The sequence below is a fragment of the Kwoniella dejecticola genome, chromosome 1, assembly GCF_000512565.2.
Source record: "Kwoniella dejecticola CBS 10117 chromosome 1, complete sequence".
Taxonomy (NCBI): Eukaryota; Fungi; Basidiomycota; class Tremellomycetes; order Tremellales; family Cryptococcaceae; genus Kwoniella; species Kwoniella dejecticola.
The window spans coordinates 1,899,184-1,912,052 of NC_089301.1; the positions used below are offsets into that span (position 1 = coordinate 1,899,184).

Genomic DNA, 12,869 nt, shown 5'->3' on the forward strand with positions numbered 1-12,869 from the left:
TGAAGTAAGAAGTGTGGTGATAGTCCGATGAACAGGATACACTGCGAAAAGCTCTTTTCCCAATTTGCGATTTCACGCCCTCATTCACATTCTATCCAGCTCGCCATGCCCGTTGGGTAGAGAGTGGAACCTGCATCCATCTCCACTGCGAAGCGTCATTACACAGTCAGCGAAATGCACGAGATGCCTGTAGCTACTAGTAGATTGAAGATCACTTACAAGGGACATTTTGGAGCATTGGGGCATTTATGGCCATACACGCAATCGTCATCGTCGTATCGACCTGTCGAGTGAATAACGTCAGCACCGCTTAATCCATAAGGTGCCAAATCAGAGACAGAGAGCTCACATCGACCTTCTTTCATATAGGGACAGATGACCGATTTCGCCATTCTCGACAATTCTCCCAATTGGGCGTTATTTAGACCTGCATCAATGAACAATCCCCGAGTCAGCTTCCATTACATCCTGAGGGTATCTGATTTCCTCTCGCCGCGATAGCACGACGAGATAATCAGGACTCACGATAGCCATGTCCGTACGAGCAAGCATCGACATCCCGACATCCCCATTCACCTTTTAAACCAAATCCAATCAGCGCGAACGTAGATTTGGAACGAGGGGAACGGTGCAGGGTACAACTTACTTAGATAATGACTGTCCAAATCGAAGAATCAGCACCAAGTAAGACGAAATCAAATCAAAGGCGAAGACGTGCAGCTGAAGCAGAGTATGTTAGACTCACGTATGACATGGCCGAGGATCCAGCTTTCTCACTTGCTCAGCAGCTACCTTATTGTACTTTGTCTGTTTCCTGAATTTCTTCTTTGGCGAGAGATCATCCCCCGACGAATTGGTATGACTCGATACCGAGATAGAGGATACTTTGACCTTGTCGTGATACTTCTTGTGCTGTTTAATATCGCATGGAGTCCCGAATGTTGCCCAGTCATACACCTCCACTTGGTCATCTAGGCTCCATGAGACGACTTCGCTTTGGACGGCTGGTCTGGCGGTCAGGGGGACAAGCTCATCGGACTGGAAAAGGTCTGAAATGACGATAATGGAGGTTTCGGTACAATCATCCGGATGTTGAGCGAGACGGACGACCTTGTCGGAAGAGATTCCACCATCGAAGCTGGAGGATCAAGGCACGCAGATAGTCAGCTCGTCCGTATCATAATCCCCTCAGAATCGTTGATCCAGAGATTGACTGACTCTGTGAAATCCCGAAAATTGTGTGCGGAAGTACCTATGATGATCCGATCGCATTGTGCATTATCGCGATACAACGAGATGTGATCTGTGGCCAAACAAATTTATCAGCCGGTGTATAGACATCGCTGCTGACAATGGCTCTTACCCTTGATCTTCTGCTGAGCGGTCTGTTCTCCCGAGCCCAGATCGCAGACTGAATTCATCATTAGTCGTTACTCTATGACCCGGTCAGACTGAGTTTGAGTGGACACACCATTGATCAACCCGCTTGAAGAAGAGAACCCTTGCCAGAACTGATCATACTTCGCCCAAGTCTGAACGATCCCATTCTGCGGTGGTACAGTTTTGGCGATTAGTCACATTGAAACGGTGAATCAGCTCCACTTACTTTGATCAAAGTGGCGCCGAGCGTCGATTTGTTCACGAAGACCTGCACAATCACCGTTGACGAGGCATAGCGTTCATCGACCGCTCTCAACAGGCTGTTAGCGGCTTCTTCACCGCCTTCAAAGCCATTTTGTAACGAGGTTTGGTTGAACTTGAAACGGGAAAAACATGAGCTTTTGTAGCAGGTTTTGCCATGATAAACGGAGCTCACCACGAAAGAATCTCCATCGATGAGCACGGCGGAAAATTTCGAATGGATCTAATCGTAGCGCCCCGTCAATATCGATTCTCTGCACATGTGTAGCTCGATTCAAGGATGTACCATTAGACTTACTTCTTGTATTTGGTTCTGAGCCAAAACAACCTCCAAGTCCTTCTTTCCGATTTCCAAGCCAAGACACACATCTTTCCAATACTTGACTTCCTTCTTCATCTCCTCCAGCTGTTTGACCTGCTCAAATAAGCCTTCGAGGTGCATGGACAGCCCGTCCAAGTGATTTTTCACGTTATTGGTATTATCACCTGGAGTCGTACCTACAGCTAAATGCGTATGATTGGATGAAGAGGCAGGTAATTGCAGACTACCCTGTTGAGCAGTTGGTGGAGGTTGTAAAGCTGAGGTCTGACCGCATTGAGGGGTTAACGGAGCGCTGTATAGCTCGTTGAGCGGTTGTAGCTCACGCCATAAGCGCAAAGGAGCGGTTTTGGGCTGTCGAGGTAGATCGCCCTTCAGTTTCACATCAGGCAATAAGATGTTCGATTTTGCATTGGTTGGTGTCAGATCGTTATCATCGGTAGGATCGTCTCGGACCCGTAGAATGTTGCCAAACGCGGTAGCGGGGATCTCTTCCCATTTCCGCCTGATCCGACTATTCGGTGCGGTATCGCGATCGGGTCCGCAGCTGGATAAGGCATTCGATCGGGCTTGTTGTTGTTGCCTTTGAGCCTGAGAAAGAAGACTGCTCAAGTCTACTTCGATGCTGTTTTCCATTTCGTTATAAGGGGAGCTTGCATGATAGGCTGGAGGGGATTGTCGATCAATATCGATAGATGCGAAGCGGACGTGGGAATTAGAGTGGATGTCGTTCAACATGGGTCTGCTATAGTCTGTGAACATTTCTGTAAGCGTGAGCGTAAGACGATTAAAAGAGCGTAGGTGAATCTGATTGTTTCTCGGTAAACAATCTTATTCTGAATTTTAGTTACTGTATATGATAAATTGGGTTGATTTGACTTGGGCGGGACTAGAGAGAGCATGTTTCTGTTGACACCTGGTATTTATGCTGATGCACTCACAAAGACGACTCAATTAAATGGTCGAGACAACCTTTGTGACTGACCTATCCTTTGAAGGTATCTAACGATGAAATGCCTGGAGAATGGTAAGAATGCGCTGCTTTATGGCAAATTCGCTTCGACTTGGAAGGCTCGTCCATTTATTCTGCGAGTGTTTGAGGTCGCCTGAAACGCAGTGTCCCCCTCTTGATCCGTTACGACTGGTTGACCTTGCTTCAAGGTGACGAGTCTCATACTTGAGGTGCGAGAGAAAAGAAATCAACCACGATCAAAGGCCGCATCGATCATCAACTTTTGAAGGACAACCTCCACCTCACAGCCACGTGTCAACAAATGCTCCTTGTGAGAAGGGAACTACCAGAACAAGCATATCAGATTGATCAGTCTGTGTGCGGAGCCCTTCTCGAAACGTGATCGGCGATCCGAGTAAATTGGGAATTGCAGCAAGATGATAATTATCGATGGCGTGCTCAATTCTGATTACTCAGTTATACGCCATATCCCAATCATCTGGAATTCGGATACTTGGTTCTATGACATGACATTACGTGCGAGGGTGGTGAGATGCAGCTCCAGCTCCGGTTACCGGTACAATAACAATATATAAGCCATAGCGTTATACAAGATCGCCCGTGTCTTCCTGTTCCTCCATTTCTCATCACGCATACTCATCGCTTGTTCCTACAGCATCAGATACGAATAAACTATTCAAAATGGTAAACGTCAGACTCGGTGATATCGGTAAGCTCGTCTCATCTATTTTGGACGCCAGATTGATCGAGTTCCGTGGACTCTTGGCGATCCACTCAGCCTCTCTCGGTATTTATGCTGACTTTTGTGATCGCTCTCCAGCCCCCAACTTCCAGAGTGAGACCTCTCAAGGAAAGATCGACGTGAGTGATAGATCTGCTTGGCCCTTGACTACGGTTGGCGATGATCTTATGCTAATTCCTCATTCGGTCACGTAGTTCCACCAATTCATCGACGGCAAATGGACGATCCTCTTCTCTCACCCAGATGACTACGTGAGCCAGCTGAAAACAAAACCGGTTGTCCCTCTGACTTGACCGAGCTTTTCCTCGACTTCCCCCAAGTCCTTTCTTCTATTCCCGACTGGTCCCCCTGCTTTTTCCTCTTTGTCCCTCCCCTTCTCCATCATCCTCCTGCCTGTCCCTTCTTTTTTTGTCTCTCCCCCTTTTCTCCCCCTTTTCCCCTGTCTCCCCCCCCTCCCTCCCCCTTTTCCCTCCTCTCCCTCTCTCTCCTGCCTCCTTCCGTCTCTGTCCCCTCCCCCAGAACAAGCAGTTTTTTGTCCTCCTGCGTGGTGTCCTCTGAACCCTACCAAAGAATGACAAGCTTCTATCGATACTGATTCAGTAATACTGACGTTTGCTTGTTCGTTTCTTTGTTCGTCTCATCAGCTCATCGGTCTCTCAGCCAACAACGCCGAGTCGCATAAAGGCTGGATCAAAGATATCGATGCCCTCTCCCCCAATGGGCCCGGTCTAGAATTCCCAATCATCGCAGATGAAGATCGAAAAGTATCAGAGCTCTACGGCATGCTCGATCATCTCGACGCTACCAACGTCGACAAGAAAGGTATCCCCTTCACCGTTCGAACAGTCTTCATCATTGATCCCGAGAAAAAAATCCGATTGACCCTCGCATACCCTGCTTCCACTGGTGGGTCATCTCCACCTTCCTCCACGACCGGAATAGCCATGAAACTGACTTTTTACCCAGGACGTTCGTTTCCTGAAATCCTTCGTGTGATTGACAGTTTGCAATTGGGAGACAAGCACAAGATCACTACTCCTGCCAACTGGAAGAAGGGAGACGACGTGATTATCCACCCGTCTGTACAAGGTGAAAAGGTCAAAGAGCTCTTCGGAGATGATGTGAAGACCGTCTACGTGAGTCGTGCTTGTGCCGTGCTGCAAAGTCCTGCGAAATTTCGGAATCCTAAAGAATAAGGAGCCGAGCTAATCTGACTGTCTGTCCGGATTGCAGCCTTACCTCAGATTCACTTCTGATCCCTCCAAGAAGCAGACCGCCTAAGCGCTGCAATGAGCGCCACTAAGGCTGGTATTCTGCTTGCTACGTGGTGAGGTACAGCTAGAAATAAAAATAGGTCGTGGTTGTCTATCAGTTGTCTTGTCTAAAAATGTCGAATGTATACATACGAAATACAGACTGAGCAACCATCTTGTTACATCAAGCCAAGGCAACAAATCGGCACACGTTACATGTCGCATATACATACAGTTGCTGACCAGAATCCCAAAGGTGACGAATAGTATTACTGATCCCCGAATCTATGTGACTGAAATCGCATCTCGGGCGACTCCTTGCTCCAGGCCCATAGCACTCTACGCCCCAGCTCCATAATCTATATAGTCCGGACTCTCAGCTGCGACATATTCCCTACACGCGGCCAACATATATATCAGCTTGACTCGCATCCAACCCAAAACAGGGCTGTTCGGATCAGTATCACTCACTCTTGCAGTTCAGCCACTACCCTTCTAGCATCGTCAAACTCGTCCAGCCCATTCGCGAAGATCTCTTCTTTCTTATATTGCTCCAAGAAGGCATTTCGTTTTCTCAACATGTCGTATTGATGTAACATTCGTTTGAAAAGCTGTCGATCAATACCGAACACCATGATGATCAGCATTTTTCTGCTTTCCCACCCTATTTCTCTTCTTTTCCACTTCAAGACAGTTGCAAGGACAAGAACAAGAGTTTGAGGTTGGAAATGTACTTACCGAATTTATACTCGTATGATTCGCCATCATCACACCACTGACTCTATTACTATTTGGTCCTCCCGGAGGTCCGCCCCTCTTACGCGTCAAAGCCACTTGTATACTAGCCGGTCCCCAGGGTATGAAGTTGGCCAACTGTCTTTCTCGTATTCGCAGTAAACTCTTATGCACGTCTGTAGGGTCCACATCACCGGAAATAATGTTCAAGCATGATATATAGGCGGACGACTTGGTGGAGATCGTGGACACCATTCGATTTTTTGGTTGGAGGAGCCGGCGCATTACGTCCAGCGTAGTGGTTTTGCGTGTGGCTTTAGCCTGTTCATGCCCGTCATCAGCGTGAGTCCAGCTTCACAAGAACATTCGAAGCGTAATTGCGCGGTATAGGCAAAGTGTGAGGCAAAGACGCGCATTAAGATGACGCAGGTAGAATGAGGCGACACTCACATGATCTATCTCGTCCCCTGTGAACGGCGTGTAGGACGTCATCAGGAAATGGCATCTTGGTGTGGGTATCAGACTCGATATGATTCCGACAAGATCGTTGTTCATGTATGACGGGTATCGCAGTGTCGTGGTGGATGCCGCCATGACCGTTGATACCTATCCAGCGTGAACAGAGTCATCAGTGAGCTCAGCTAAGCGAGAAGGGCATTCGGCGGCCTTACAAGCTGATTCGTCTGCACGAAACTCGGATCCTGCATATGTAATCTATCTGCGGCAATCCTCGTTAACGCCGCATTGTCCAAGACGACCACACTATCCGCGTTGTTCACTAATCTCTTCATCGCCAATAGGGAGTTATACGGCTGTACGACCACGTCACTTGTCTCAGGGAAGACCGAGTATGTCTGTATGAGCTTCTTAGGGAATCGATCGGAAAGTCGTTCGAGCAGATATGAACCCAATCCAGATCCTGTCCCTCCTGCTATACTATGAAGCAGCATGAAGCCCTGTGTTCAAGGCCAAAATAAAGGTCGGTCAGCATCGAATGTTCCGCTCGCATAGCATAGGCGGTGTGTACCATGTGCTATCTGAAAGAGAGGAAAGATGAAGTGCAGCGGGCCTTACCTCTAAACTGTCACTTCCGTCCGCTTCTCGATCAATCATCTCTATCAAGTCATCATACAACCTCTCTCCTGCACTATACCCTTGTGCCCAGTTGTTTCCTGCACCGCCACCATCTTTCGACACGTAGATGTTTTCTGGGTTATACAGACCCTTGAAAGGAGACGACAGTATGTTGTTGATGACCTGAACACCACATCAGATATTGATCATCAGCCTGATTGTCGTGGAGCCGGATTGGCTCTCGCCAATCAAGTAGATGATGTATATCACTCACTCTCGGTTCCAAGTCTATCAGTATAGCTCTGGGTATATAGTGCTCATCATCCGCTTGATAGAAGAAGACATCTTTCCTATCTCCCTGACTTCCATCTTGAGCCCATTCTTCCAGATTGCCTTGGGGCGTTATACCATGTTCCGCACAGAGCTTTTGCCAGAACTATCATCGTGACAAGCGGGAGTGTCAGTGTCATACACGTCCGAAGATCGTTCGTGGACTAGCTTACCTGAGCACCGACTGTGACCGGTAAAACATAAGCCATCGAGAGTCAGCTCGGTACGGGTTCATGATACGGCAAAAGAGGTGGTTAACAATGGAACATACTCTGATTACCGGCTTGACCGGCCTATGAGGCATCGATTAAGATGAGCTGAGTTTTCACGGTAGTATCAAGACGACTAGCTCACCTGCAGCGATATGATCTCCCTACCCATGACGTCTCGCTACTGATTCGGCTTTGACGGAGAGCGCAGGACGATGAAGCTAAGGAACGAGATACGGCCAAGTGCTACTGACGGGTGAGCTGTTTGCTGAGCTGTGTTCTCGACGTATCTCGACGTATCGTGCTAGTGCTCGTCGCTTGTGCCTTCTTGAATGGACGTTAAAGCTATCGTTGATGTGTAGTTGGTGGATTCATGCAAGAAAGCAAGGACAAGCTTGGAATGCACGACATTGACTGTTTACATGGACTTCGCACAAATCTCCTTGTCTCACCGCGCGTCTGAAAACAATAATGAAGCCGCGTCTAGTCCACGAATGGATGACTCTGCTTGGACGCGTCCGGGTGGATGGGGCAAAGAGGGTACAACTACAACTGATATGCATGCGCTCTGATGACTTTCTCTCTCAGTCTCTCAGTCTCTCAGTTGCTAGACTGTATCTTAGATCCCTCCATCCCCTGCGTCCTGCATCCACGCGAATCGATCAAGAGTCTCGAAAGTGGCCGAGTCTGGCGGATTGAATGGGCTCAGATTTCTTGCTTCTCTGCGAATGTGGGCAGCATGACTACCAAGTCTCATCACCGGGGCGCATCGCACTTCTGACAAACAAGACGGTCTCATCGTCATCCAGCTCATTTCCTGTTCATGCAAATCATGCTCGAATGGGCACTCTGACCACCGTATGACCGAGCTATACTGAGGGCTCGAGCTCGGACTCTCGGTCTTGGCGCCGCACCGACACTCATCGAAAGACAAGAATAACATGTTTGATGTAGGTGTGTGCGTGTGTACGACACGCATGTGTATCGAGTGGGGAAGTGGTAGTGTTGGACATACATACCAAAGGACCCCTTTGTTCATTGGTATAACTCACTAACAGTTGCGCTAATGCCATATGATTAGTCAATATGAGTTCAACAACGTCGACAACGTTGCTCGCCATCACAGCGACGTCTATCGCTTCTTCCACTTTACTAACATCGCATTCACTCCTCAGCTTCCACCATTGACCATTCGCCGCACCGTGTCACAGCACAATTTCGAGCCCAGAATGCAGGTCCTCCGATACACTGGACAATCCCTTCGATATCGCTCTCGACTCCCCCTTGTCCTCATCATATCGTTCCTCTCCTTCCTTTCGTTGATACACCTTCGACATGCCTTACAGCCATACATCAATCTCCCATCACATCACCGATACAATCTGATGATGCACAAAGCACCCGAATGGTCTCATAAATACTGGCAAAAGATCATGCACAACCCAGCGGCCTTATTATCTCCTCCCCCAGTCATATCCGGCCTCAGGGCTGCCCCGTGGGCGGGTTCTCGGATATTACCCGATCTCACTGCGCCAAACTATACTCACAAGGAATTGCCCTTCCAAGAAGGACATAAAGTGAATGATCAACAGATCTCATCTCCTGCTTTGTTGATGCTTCATATCTTCTCTACACCCCGCGCCCAATCACGAGAACGACGGAGACTGATAAGGAGGTTAAATCTGCTTGAAGCTGTCCCGGCGGAGTATCGGCATCTGGTTGAACTGAAATTCGTCGTAGGCATGAACAAGCCAGTGGCAGAAGGGGAAGAAGGATATGAGAGTATGATGGAGCTAGAAAAGGATGTTGAGAATGAGATGAGCGAGCATGGGGATTTGATCAGGTTGAAGTTGTTGGAGAATGGGGAAAATATGAACAATGGCAAGTCTTGGGAGTGGTTGAGGTATGTAGGTAGAAAGGGTGCCAGACAGGCTTGGTGGGTTCTGTGAGTGTGATATCTGCCCCGAGGCTTGTAATTCAATTCGCTAAGAGATTGTGGTGAGCTGACGTGAGCTCTGTTGTACAGAAAATGCGACGATGACGTGAGTGTTACTGGGGGCTAAACCACTCGAAGGTCTTGATCCGAGATCAGTCTGGTTCATTGTCACTTACATGCTGCTCCACACCAAATCTAGACGCTTCCGATAATACCGAACCTGCTTCACCTTTTGCTCACTTTCGACCCTAATCAACCGATATACCTCGGCTCATCTCTTGGCAGATGGACGGGGTATCATTACTATTTCCAAGGCATGATGTATGGGTTCTCATGGGGTGTTGTAAGTGTCTCTCGTGACTCGTACCATACCAAGACGGAGGTGAAGGTGTACGATCACACTCTGATGGTCGGACTCTAGGTCAAGACCATGGCTGTGGCGGACGTTCCGGCTTCAACGAGGAATGACCATTGGGATGAAGACGCCAGAATTGGTGCTGTTATGGTGCGTTTCTCCTCACATCACATTCGTTGTCTTTCCATGCTACTTCGGATCAACGCTAGCTAAGCTGATATTGTCCGTGGTCCTATACGCATCTCCTAGTTCTCGTTACCCCTCGCACCCAACGCCAACCCGAAGTTACCATACTGCTCGCCGCCGGATAGACCCAACCCAATGTACTCGCTGCCTCCGCCGAACCCCGATCCATGTACTGGATTATTCAGACTCGACCTGGCCTCGAAGATTGGCGCATGGCATAATTGGCTCATCGATGACGAGCAGACAGCCATAGCCTGGCACGAGCTGAAGAATGAGAATGTCAGTAGAATGTGCCGTTGCATCCTCATGCCAGCAAAATCAGCTGATGAGTGTCATGGCACATATTCAGGATTATCGAGAGGCGTATGTGCATGCTCAACAGGGATTCAAAAGGGAAGGAAGGCAATATCAATGGAATGTGCCTAAGGTATTCAGATCTGTAGCTGATACCCCATCCCACTAAGGGAGTGGGTCATTCAAGCCTCATCAAGCAAATGTGCATAACTTGTACTGCGACCGAACGGATGATCACTTTTACCCGAACAGACTCTCACTTAACAGATCTAGATTCTCTCTCATTTGTCCCAGACTCGCTTCTCTTTCCGCCAAAGAAGCTTTCCAGCTCTCAACGACGGTTTCTTTGAGACTATCAACCTTACAAGCCGTCCCAGCTATAGATGCGGAAATAGATTCTAGCACTTCTGACGTCTTCCTTTGGATCTCCATTTCCCCAGCGTTGGCGGCTCGTTCGGTGGCCATACCAGAAATGATTGTTCGGATCGCGCTTTGCAAAGTTGCGGACACTCTGTCACTTTGTCCAGCTAAAGATACAGCAAGAGAGTACGGATCAGCAGCCGGATCCGGGTTACTAGCACCGGCATTCGAGGAGACTGAAACCTCGGAGCCGGTCGTATAAGTGGGTCTCCTTTCCCCTGGTAAGGCAATCCGCACGGCGCTTCTGTGCCCATTGCCTTTCAGCACTGGTTTCGGTTGCTCCTGGTTGGGAGTGGTCGTTGCTGTCGAAGCTCGTTGACGCGCGATGGACGTCAACAGACTCGTTATCGTACCGTTCAGGCTCGAGAAGATCGAACTCTGTATGTCCTGCCCGAGACTGGTGACCGCTCCACATAATCTCGAAAGAGATGCGTCTCTCGCGTGAGAACTTTCGAGGGTGGCAGCAGAAGTAGATTTGATAGTGTCGATAGTATTCCCAATTACCTCAATGCCCTGAGAGAGGTCGCGAAATTCATTGCGGATCGCAGATAAAGATCCCTTTACACCTTTTTCCTTGAGTAAACCCGGTCCGACGAGACCATTGCCCGTATTGGCTTGTTCGCTATGTTCCGCATCAGCCCTGAGTTCGTTGAATCGTCGTTGACTCTCGAGGTACTGCGTCAAGAGATTGGTATATACTCTCTCGGAACGCAGTCTGCTCATGCCTTGTGATGTATTGGACCACTGCACATATCGATCTGTCATTTCTTGCTGGAGTCTCCTATTGGCTTGAATCTTTTCTTCCAGGCTCTTGTAGTCGAGATCGTCAAAACGCAAGCCTGGTCCCCCGGCAAGATCCGATGGTTTGCAATGCTTGTCGGGCTGGATGATACAGGCTGAGTAGTCGATCGGATCACTGGTAGATACGTGTACGATGGATACGGTTCTAGGGTCGAGATCGGTATGAAGGATCCTGCATTCTTCATTGGGGTCTTTGCTCTTACCATCCTGCAGGGGAAGAAGCGTAGAAAAAGGAATGGAAACTCATCAATCAGCTTTCATGCGGTTTTATTGATTATGCACAGAAACAGGTGGATTTGGTTGCTTTTGGTCACACCGTAGTTGTAAGCAATCGACCTACGGTGTGTGGACATCGCATCCTCCATCTGACTGAGCCATCCTGCGCTTTAGGCAGGGCGTAATGATATGGAGAAGTAGACAGTAAATCCTCCTTGGTTTTGTAAAACCATCTAGGTCTGGTATCGTACGTCTCCCTATCTTGTTTCGACTGAAGCTCGCTCGATCGTCTTCGGAAACATACCATATCCATCGTGGAAGGATCAAACTTCGGGTCTGGTCGAGACTTCCTCTCAACCATGATCAGAGCGTTGGTTGAGGGGACATACGAGGCTGATGATGCTTGACGACTAAGAGACGGTCGTCGACCGCTGCCGACGTAGGTCTTCTCATGACGTGTGTCAGTCTGGACCGGGTATCTTCTTTCTCTCTCCTCGAGGCTCTGTCGTTCTCGATCCCGATCCCGATCTCTTTCTTGACCTCTGACATGAGATGCATGACGGGACGGGGCTCTTCTCTGAGGCGTAAAATTGACGAATACTTCCGTAAGTCCTGCTTGTTGAGGCGGAGGTCTAGTGGATTTCGAAGAAGATCTGCCACGGTGCAAAGCAGGACGTACTTCCGTCGGGCGGGGTTGTCTACTAGATTCATGTTCAGAGCTGTTTTTCTCCTTGTCCTGAGGAGCGAGTCTATGATAAAGGACCCGATGTCCGTTTGGGGTGGTTTCTAAAGTACACAGTCCAGGATGTCGCTCACACGATGCTGCCCTAGACACGGAGCGGCTCGACGGAACGCGACCAATCATGTCTTCGGGCGAGTATTGTCTGTCGCTTGTATAAGAGGGCCGAGTGGTCAAGGGGGGTCTAGATGCACCTTGTGGCATCTGGTGTTGCTGTTGACTCGAGAAAGAGCTTTGTCGACTGTCTAAAGCTGGTCGAGCTGATGTGGGATCTCCGAGATATTGAGATCGTGTTGAGTTCATGGACGGTCTCCTGGAAGCGTGACCTGAAAATGATTGATGATTGTCTCCCGAATGATTGAGGGAGCTTCTGCTTGAGATACTGTCACTGTGCCCCCTGCCACCCGGGGAGAGGCTATCATGGCTAGCGGGAGAGGGGGAATCACGCTCTCGCGTTTGTTCGGTCCCCTTCCGTCTCTTCTCCCGTAACCTAGGATCATTCCATCGATTGCTACTGCTACTTTTGTCCTTGTGCTTCTCATTGGTTATCGTGACAGTGGTCCGCACTTCCTTCGGCATGACGTTTAGTACTTGAAATTATGCTTTTTGTTGTGACAGGTGCGATAGTATCATTCACTACCTTATG

At 48.9% G+C, this 12,869-nt stretch overlaps 5 protein-coding genes across 5 annotated transcripts; 2 read left to right on the forward strand and 3 right to left on the reverse strand.

Annotated features, from left to right (window-relative positions):
• Positions 1–84: 84 nt before the first annotated feature.
• On the reverse strand, positions 85–2,722 carry I303_100712 (uncharacterized protein; the record flags this gene model as incomplete). Its single annotated transcript, XM_018404085.2, has 12 exons — positions 85–145; positions 220–283; positions 350–427; positions 526–576; positions 647–657; positions 746–1,138; positions 1,219–1,303; positions 1,364–1,411; positions 1,472–1,547; positions 1,607–1,756; positions 1,817–1,864; positions 1,940–2,722. The coding sequence occupies 12 exons, from the start codon at positions 2,720–2,722 to the stop codon at positions 85–87; spliced, it is 1,848 nt and encodes a 615-aa protein (XP_018266739.2).
• Positions 2,723–3,614: 892 nt separating this feature from the next.
• Positions 3,615–4,956, forward strand: I303_100713 (uncharacterized protein; the record flags this gene model as incomplete). Its single annotated transcript, XM_065968181.1, has 6 exons — positions 3,615–3,642; positions 3,754–3,794; positions 3,870–3,926; positions 4,320–4,581; positions 4,642–4,811; positions 4,909–4,956. 6 exons carry the CDS (start codon positions 3,615–3,617, stop codon positions 4,954–4,956), a joined length of 606 nt encoding a protein of 201 aa, XP_065824253.1.
• A 311-nt stretch (positions 4,957–5,267) lies between these two features.
• I303_100714 (tubulin gamma chain) lies at positions 5,268–7,448 on the reverse strand (the record flags this gene model as incomplete). The annotated part of the gene is made up of 10 exons (XM_018404087.2): positions 5,268–5,322; positions 5,400–5,539; positions 5,667–5,984; positions 6,114–6,269; positions 6,335–6,619; positions 6,738–6,920; positions 7,012–7,173; positions 7,241–7,251; positions 7,339–7,360; positions 7,422–7,448. 10 exons carry the CDS (start codon positions 7,446–7,448, stop codon positions 5,268–5,270), a joined length of 1,359 nt encoding a protein of 452 aa, XP_018266741.2.
• A 1,057-nt stretch (positions 7,449–8,505) lies between these two features.
• I303_100715 (uncharacterized protein) lies at positions 8,506–10,216 on the forward strand (the record flags this gene model as incomplete). The annotated part of the gene is made up of 6 exons (XM_018404088.1): positions 8,506–9,221; positions 9,303–9,318; positions 9,412–9,555; positions 9,634–9,717; positions 9,817–10,032; positions 10,103–10,216. 6 exons carry the CDS (start codon positions 8,506–8,508, stop codon positions 10,214–10,216), a joined length of 1,290 nt encoding a protein of 429 aa, XP_018266742.1.
• A 71-nt stretch (positions 10,217–10,287) lies between these two features.
• Positions 10,288–12,802, reverse strand: I303_100716 (uncharacterized protein; the record flags this gene model as incomplete). Its single annotated transcript, XM_018404089.1, has 2 exons — positions 10,288–11,475; positions 11,609–12,802. 2 exons carry the CDS (start codon positions 12,800–12,802, stop codon positions 10,288–10,290), a joined length of 2,382 nt encoding a protein of 793 aa, XP_018266743.1.
• Positions 12,803–12,869: the final 67 nt, after the last annotated feature.